The sequence below is a fragment of the Vicia villosa genome, linkage group LG1, assembly GCF_029867415.1.
Source record: "Vicia villosa cultivar HV-30 ecotype Madison, WI linkage group LG1, Vvil1.0, whole genome shotgun sequence".
NCBI lineage: Eukaryota > Viridiplantae > Streptophyta > Magnoliopsida > Fabales > Fabaceae > Vicia > Vicia villosa.
This window is the reverse complement of record NC_081180.1, coordinates 126,088,609-126,096,524: the sequence shown is the minus strand read 5'-3', so window position 1 is coordinate 126,096,524 and position 7,916 is coordinate 126,088,609. Positions and strand designations below refer to the sequence as shown.

At 31.0% G+C, this 7,916-nt stretch overlaps 1 protein-coding gene and 1 pseudogene across 1 annotated transcript; both read left to right on the top strand.

The window, feature by feature from the left end:
* The first annotated feature begins 881 nt into the window (after positions 1 to 881).
* On the top strand, positions 882 to 4,734 carry LOC131616411 (benzyl alcohol O-benzoyltransferase-like). The gene is made up of 2 exons (XM_058887739.1): positions 882 to 1,432; positions 3,449 to 4,734. The coding sequence occupies exons 1-2, from the start codon at positions 971 to 973 to the stop codon at positions 4,331 to 4,333; spliced, it is 1,347 nt and encodes a 448-aa protein (XP_058743722.1). The 5' UTR covers positions 882 to 970; the 3' UTR covers positions 4,334 to 4,734.
* A 2,006-nt stretch (positions 4,735 to 6,740) lies between these two features.
* Positions 6,741 to 7,391, top strand: LOC131616419 (large ribosomal subunit protein uL18-like; annotated as a pseudogene).
* The last annotated feature ends 525 nt before the right edge of the window (positions 7,392 to 7,916 follow it).

Below are 7,916 nucleotides of genomic sequence, written 5' to 3'. Positions count from 1 at the left end.
ACGAAATAGATGGTGGCGGGGCGGGGATACCCGAACCCAACCCGAACCCGTTTGGGACGGGTTTGGGTTTTAATTACCCATCCCCATTTGGGTTTGGGGCGGGGAACGGGGATTGATTGGGAATTCGGGTTTGGGTTTGGGGAACGTAAAAACCGTCCCCGACCCGCCCCGTTGCCATGCCTACTTATAACCACTGTGTCCAGAACGTCCCACTTAAATAATTAGGCATGCTCAATTTCACAATACTTGAATCCATTGAAATAGTTTTTGTTTATGTTGGTGGTAATCTTGAGAGTTGAGCGACAAATAAAGAATATTCGATGATTTGTGTTGTTCTTCCTCAACCGGTACTCCTAAATGCCTTAATTCTCTTTTGATGAAAAAAAGAGATTAATTGGTTGTATCCGGTATATTGGCGTATTTACATAGTGATGACCAATTAGGTTCATATTATTTCAAAAGGAATTATCCTTATTTACTTATATTTGAGCTCATATCTAATTATTTAATTAATTAAACAATTTTTAAATAAAATTTAATTAATTTTTTTAACTATTTGATCACTTAATTATCTAAGACACTTGATTGATAAAATAACTAATATAATTAAAATAAATATTTTTACATAATAATTACTAAAGTATTAAAATATTATATATAAAATATTTCAACAGATATATTGATTATTTAATAGATTAAAAAGTCAATTTTTTTTTATAAATAAATAAAACCAAAGAAAATAATAAATTTTAAATTGGTAATATAAATAAACAAACATTTTGAAATATCAAGAAAGTATAAATGAAACACTTTTTTATTTTATGAGACGAGGTAGTAAATATTGAGAAATTGTTCCACGTCTATTTTGTAGCGCCTTCCCATTCTTATAAATTGAAGATCCCCTTTCCCATTCTTCACTCACAATATATTTTCAACTAAACAAACACTCCAACTCTTTCTTTCTTCTCCAATGGCTCTTTCCCAAGAAATTGAATCCTCATTTCCCTCTCTGACTTTCCAAATACGAAGAACCCAACCAGAGCTAATCCCTCCAGCCTCACCCACTCCCCACGAAACCAAACTCCTCTCCCACATAGACCAACAACCTGGCCTTCGTGCAAATATTCCAATCATACAATTCTACCGTAACCAGCCTTCAATGGCAGGGAAAGATCCCGTTAAAGTCATAAGAAACGCAATTGCACAAGCACTTGTATTTTACTACCCACTCGCGGGTAGAGTTAAGGAAGCTTCTGGTGGTGAACTTGTGGTGGATTGTAATGAAGAAGGAGTGATGTTTATTGAAGCTGATGCTGACGTCACGCTTGAACAATTTGGTGAAATTAAACCGCCGTTTCCGTGTTTAGAAGAACTGCTTTATGATGCTGCGGTTCCGGAGGGTGTTCTGAATACTCCCATCCTACTTATACAGGTTATATATTAAAATTTTAAATAACTTTGTAATTGTTTAAAATGTCAATTAATTAAACAACGCTAAATTATATTGATAAGTATTAATTAAATTAAATTAAATAGATATAAATTATGGTCTATGGTTTAATATTCAACAATAATATTTCCGAATATTTATATATTAATTTAAATAAATTATTAATATTTAAAAATCAACAACTTAAAAAAGTTATAGATTACACTAAGTTTATTAATCTTAATAAAAAAAATGAACATTGAGAGAAATTCACTTAGAGTCTTTTTCCTAACAATAAAATAAAAAAAAAACATAATATTTTATTTTATTTTGAATTATTGAAAAGTGGACAACAATTCACACTATTCTAATTCAACTAGTACATTCAAATGGAGATATTTCACCTATCCAATTAATAAAATCGGTACATATTTCACCTATTCAATTAATAAATTTGGTACATAGCACTTATCCAATTAATAAAATCGTTCACATATCTCAATATATATATATATATATATATATATATATATATATATATATATATATATATATATATATATATATATATATATATATATATATATATATATATATATAACGAATCAAATTACACTCAAAGAGTTACACCACGAGTTACACTCACTCGTAATTTCATTTCGAATTAAATTTTTTTAAATTAATAGTTGGATTGAAACATAATATCATATAGATCATACCTATAAAGTTTGAGATTAATCTATAATAATTTACTATACCATCAAGATATGTAAAGATTAACATTAAAATAAACTTTCATATAACAATAATTTTGATGTAATTCAATGACATAGAAAATTATTATAGATCTCAAACTTTATATATCTATATGATATTATGTTTCAATTCAACGGTTATTTTAAAAAAAAATATTTATTCGAAATAAAATTACGAGCGAGTGTAACCCGTGGTGTAACTCTTCGAGTGTAATTTGTTGAGTTAAATTAAATTATTAATTTATGATAAATCATCATTTATTTATATTTATTTAAGTATTAATGTAAAAAAGTTGTTAATATTTTTAAATTAATAAATTTAAAAAAAAAATCAATTTAACTGATTTAAATTGGTTCAAAATATTTTTTGAAAAACGTACGAAACTAATTCACTGCACATTTATTAGTTACTCCCTCCGTTCCTTTTTAAGTGTCGTTTTAGAAGAATTTTTTGTTCCTATTTAAGTGTCGTTTTATAATTTAATGTTATAATTTGTCAATTATACTCTTATTTTCTCAATAACTTCACCTCACATTTTTCAATTAGTTATTGGAAAAGGGAGTGTATGAATTAATTTATTTAGAAAGAGAAAAATAAATATGGGTATGATAGAAAAAATAACTCTAACAATCCACTATTTCGGTTGAAGAGTTTTTTGCTAAAATGACACTTATTTTATTTCAATTACTTTTAAAATAACAAATATTTTATTAGCGAAAAAAATTGTTTTACACCAATATTATCTCAAAATAAATACTTTATTTTTCTATTTTATTTTGGATTATGCTAAAGTACATGTTTAAAAACTCAATAAAAAATTTGTGTTGAAAACAATAATAAAAAAATAGAATTTGAGTATTTAATAAAGTTAATGTAAAATTTTCAATACAAAACTTCTACCTTAGCTTTTAATTTTTCTTCATTTTTTTTTTTTGGATTAAATATGTTATTGATCCTTATAAATATCTCAATTTAAACTTTTAGTCTCTATAAAAAAAATTGACTTTTAATTCCTATAAAATCAATTTTGCATACGTTTTTAGTCCATGCAAAGGGACTAAAACTACATACAAAAATAATTTCATAGGGATTAAAAATCAATATTTTTTTATAAGAATTAAAAATCATTTTTGATAATTTTATACAACTAAAATCATATTTAACCATTGTTATTTAAATTTTATCACTTATTCTATTTTCTTTTTTCTAATAGTGTGATCTTTTAGATTATTCATGATTTGCATTTATGCTTTTGAATAACAGGTAACACGTTTGAAATGTGGCGGTTTCATCTTTGCTCTTCGATTCAACCACACCATGGTAGACGGAGTAGGCATTGTTCATTTCATCTTATCGGTAACAGAAATAGCCAAAGGTGCAAAACAACCTTCAATTCTACCCTCATGGAACAGAGAGCTTCTCCGCGCAAGAGATCCTCCACGCGTCACATTCAACCACCGCGAATACGAACAACTCACAGACATTCAAACCGACACCGCTTTCACCTCAACAAAATTCTCCGAACAATCTTTCTTCTTCGGTTCAAACGAGATATCCGCACTACGAAGCTTACTCCCACGCGATCTGGAAAGCGCGTCAACAACCTTTGAAATCCTCACATCATACATCTGGCGTTGCCGCACGAGAGCGTTGGGGTTAAATCCAACCGAAGAGATCCGAATGATGTGCATCGTGGACGCGCGTGGTAAATTCGATCCTCCGATTCCAATCGGTTACTACGGAAGCTGTTTCGCTTTCCCAGCGGCGGTTACAATCGCGGGAGAGCTTAGTGAAAAACCGTTAGAGTTTGCGGTGGAGTTGATAAAGGAAGCTAGTAGTGAAGTGAGTGAGGAGTATATGCATTCTGTGGCGGATCTAATGGTGAGTGAAGGAAGGCCAATGTTTACTGTGGTGAGGTCGTGTCTTGTGTTGGATACGACTGATGGTGGATTTAGAAACTTGGATTTTGGTTGGGGGAAAGCGGTGTATGGTGGAATTGCGAAACCTGGTGCTGGGAGTTTTCCTTATGTGCATTTTCATGTTCCGGGTCAGAATGCAAAAGGAGAGGAAGGGATATTTGTTTTGATTTCTTTGCCTACTGAAATTATGACAGCTTTTGTTAAAGAGTTGAATGAGTTGATTGTTTAAGGACATGGACAAATTAAGCCACTTAATTTAGTTTGAAGTATTTTAAACCCTAAATAAAATTTAAGATTGGTTTATTTTATGAGTATGTTGTGTGCAATCAAGAGTTGGTGAATTCTTATCTACCCAACTCAAAAAGTTGGGTAAGATTACCTCCTTTGTAAAATGTTTTGAAAACAATAAACATTTATAATATTTTAATAAATAATTAAATGTGTTAAATGAGATGGAATCATGTGATTGGTTGAAGGTACACTATCCAATTTTTTGTGATGGTAGAGAAGTTGTCCCCTCAAGAGTTTGACTTTGTTTGTTGTATGAGTTAATAAAGGGACCTCGATGTAGTCTTACAATAATTATTACTTTAAAATTCATTTATTAATATGTGTTCGTTGTTTGGGAAATGTTATATGACTCGATAGAAAATTTGTGAAAAATTCACTAATGACATATTTAAGGTAAAATGTCTACTTTTATGTTCTAATTAGTCTCCTGATTTAAAAAAAATATTCTAATTGGTCTATTTTTATGTTATTTTTTGGCTCTAGTTACCATTTTTTTTAGTATTTAATCCCTACGCCAAAAATGCCTTTAGACAGCACACTTTATACAGCGCTTTTATACAAAAGCGCTGCTATAAGTAAAATAAAAAATAAAACACGAAAATGAGTAAAAGCGCTGCTAAAAGGCCGACCTTAGACAGCGTTTCTAAAAAGCGCTGCTAAAAGGGTTGCTTTAGAAAGCGCTTTTTAAAAAGCGCTGGTAAAGGACCACATTAGCCAACGCTTCTCAAAAGCGCTGTCTAAAGTCAAATCAATTTAAAAAAAATATCTCAAAAGCGCTGCTAAATAAAAATTGAAAAGTTATAAAATAATAAATAAAAAACTAAATAGAAGTTGAAAAGGGATTAGGGTTCAGAGAAACATTTCACATTTCTGAAAACCCTTCTTCACTCTCAAACAGAAAGCGGCGGACGACTATCTCTCTCTCCGGTCGAGTCGCTGCGATCCGATCCTCATTCATCTTTGTTCCAGTCCAGCTCTCCCTCGATCTCCGACGTTCCCCTCCATCTCGGTTCTTCATCAACTCTGATCGTTTTGCATGTTTGTTTGCTGAATGCTTTTGTTGGTTTGATGTTGTTGAACGTGATGTCTCGCGATTTGGCGATAATCATGTTACTGGGTTTGCGATTTGAGAGCTGATGATGATTTTGAGGTTGAACGACGTCGTTCGCTTTTGTTGAAACGATATTGAACAATGATGAGATGCGATGAAGATTCTGAGTTGAGTTGCTTGCGACTTGCTGGGTTCGATGATTGTTGGTGATGATTCAGTGAGATCTTTCCAACTTTTTGTATATTTTCTTTAATCTCGCTTCTTCTTATCAACGATTCCGAAGGGTTAGTGTAGATAGAAAATGATGATGAAAATGTTTAGGGTTTTCAATGAATTTGTGTTTGTTGGTTGTTGTTTTGGATGATGAACAAAATGAATTAGGTTTTATGGTTTGATGTTTGTGGTCTGGGAATCTTTCTGTGTTTGATGTTTGATGAATATGAACAATTTCTAGAAAGGGTTTTTGGTTGTTTTTGCGGCTGATGTATGCACAATTTGTTCTGACATTCTAGTTTATATGTATGCAATGCCGGGATTTTACAGAAATCATATGGAAGAAGTGATCAAGTTTTTTGAGACTAACTATAAGGTACAAAAGGCTTGCTCTAACACTTGACATTACGGGTTATTATACCTATTTTTTTATAAGTCAAAATCTATATTGTTTTGTATGTAATGTTGTTTTATTTCATTTGAGTATCTATACCAAAGCAAAACATATTTGAAATTAATCCCAACCCTTGCAAGTGAATATTGTCTCTTGAAACTTTGAAACTTTGACGAGTCTTTGTCTTATTCTCTTGTCAAATTTTGTAATTGACTTGATTACTGATTTGTAGGACAAATACAAAGTGTATAATCTCTGTTTGGAGCGGTTGTATGATGCATCGTTGTTTGAGGGCAAGGTAGTTTCTGATTTACTTAAGTTTTCGAGAAGACAATTGTGTTAGTTAGAACCATTAACATTGTTGTAATTTCTTTTTAACAACTTTAAAAATCATTAATGTGATGTTATTTAGTTTTCACCTTTGATTTTATAAATTTTATTTAGATTATGTATTCTGAATTAACTATCATTCATACCATCTGTTTTTAGTCTTGTTCAATATGCTAGACAACCTATATTACTTATATCACGTTTCTATTTAACTTGAATTTTGTGTTTTTATCTCGTATTATATTTCAATGAAAATTGTTTAAGTAGTTTCTTACATCTGAAACATTACATTCCTTCTTCAGGTGGCTAGCTTCCCATTTTATGACCATAATTGCCCACCGATTCAACTGATTCTATCTTTTTGTCAAAGTGCTTAATTGGGTATTAGTGTCAAATTATATAGGTATTAGCGTTAAATTATATTAGGTATTAGCTGAGATTCACAGGAAGTATATCTTTGGTGAACATGTTACTGCCTATATGAAGGTATGTTAAAATATTGTTTTTGGTCCTTTAAAATTGAATTCGTAAGTAATTATTCACATGATATTTTGATTACTTTTTTTATTAAGTTTTTGTAATATTCTTTTGTAGACATTGATTGAAGACGAGCCTGAGAAGTACCAAACTCACTTCAGCCAATATATCAAGAAAGGGATAGAAGCTAGTGGAATTGAAGAACTTTACAAGAAGGTTCATGCTGCTATCACGCCGATCCCTCAATCAAAAAGTCTGGGAAGCAGCCACCAAAGCAACACAAGAGGTATATGATTTTGATTCACTGGCACTTGTATGAATTAGTAGTATTTCAGCCATTTTATCATGATTATATAATAAATATGTTAAATGTAAAATATGCTGAATATGTGTATTGTCTTTCGATCAGGTACAACTTGAATAAGCTCACTTATGATGAGAGAAGGACAAAGTTGATTGCTCGCTTGGAGGCACTAAATTCTGTCGTGGATGAAGACGAGGATGATGAGTGAATTTGAGTTGGGAGTGGAGTCAATTGTCAAGTTGGATTTTCATTTGTATTGTCTTTCATTTATATTTACACTTTGTGGTTTTCTTACTCAATTTAACCATGTGTTTGTTATCAAGCTATTCTTAGTTATAGTTGATACAAAAATATTTAAGGTGGTTCATTCTTTTTTTTGTTTTAATTTTAAAACCTGGTGAAAATTTATTCTATATATTGGCAGGGCTTTTTGTAAGTGAAAATAAGTATTATATTATAAAAATTTTGTGCATATTAGACAGCGCTTAAAGAGAAAAGAGTTGTCTGAAGTGGGGAAAAGAGCTGCCTAAAGGGGGAATAGACAACGCTTTTAAGCAAGTGTTGTCTAAAGTGATGCCTAAAAGATGACCAAAGGCGCTGTCTAATGCAAAATCGCTGCTAAAGGGGTACTGATCAGTGCATTTTGATGCACGTTCCTTTATGTTTGTACTTAGGAATTTCTATGGTTTTCTTTGCTTATTTTTATATTTTATAATGTTTTTCTAATTTAGTTTATTTTTGGTTTAATTTCA

What these genes read in the sequence shown, in the direction of transcription:
- LOC131616411 (XM_058887739.1), top strand. Translation starts at nt 971, where the DNA reads ATGGCTCTTTCCCAAGAAATTGAATCCTCATTTCCCTCTCTGACTTTC. An exon ending in CTCCCATCCTACTTATACAG is followed by an intron (nt 1,433 to 3,448) that starts GTTATATATTAA and finishes TTTGAATAACAG; the next exon opens with GTAACACGTTTGAAATGTGG.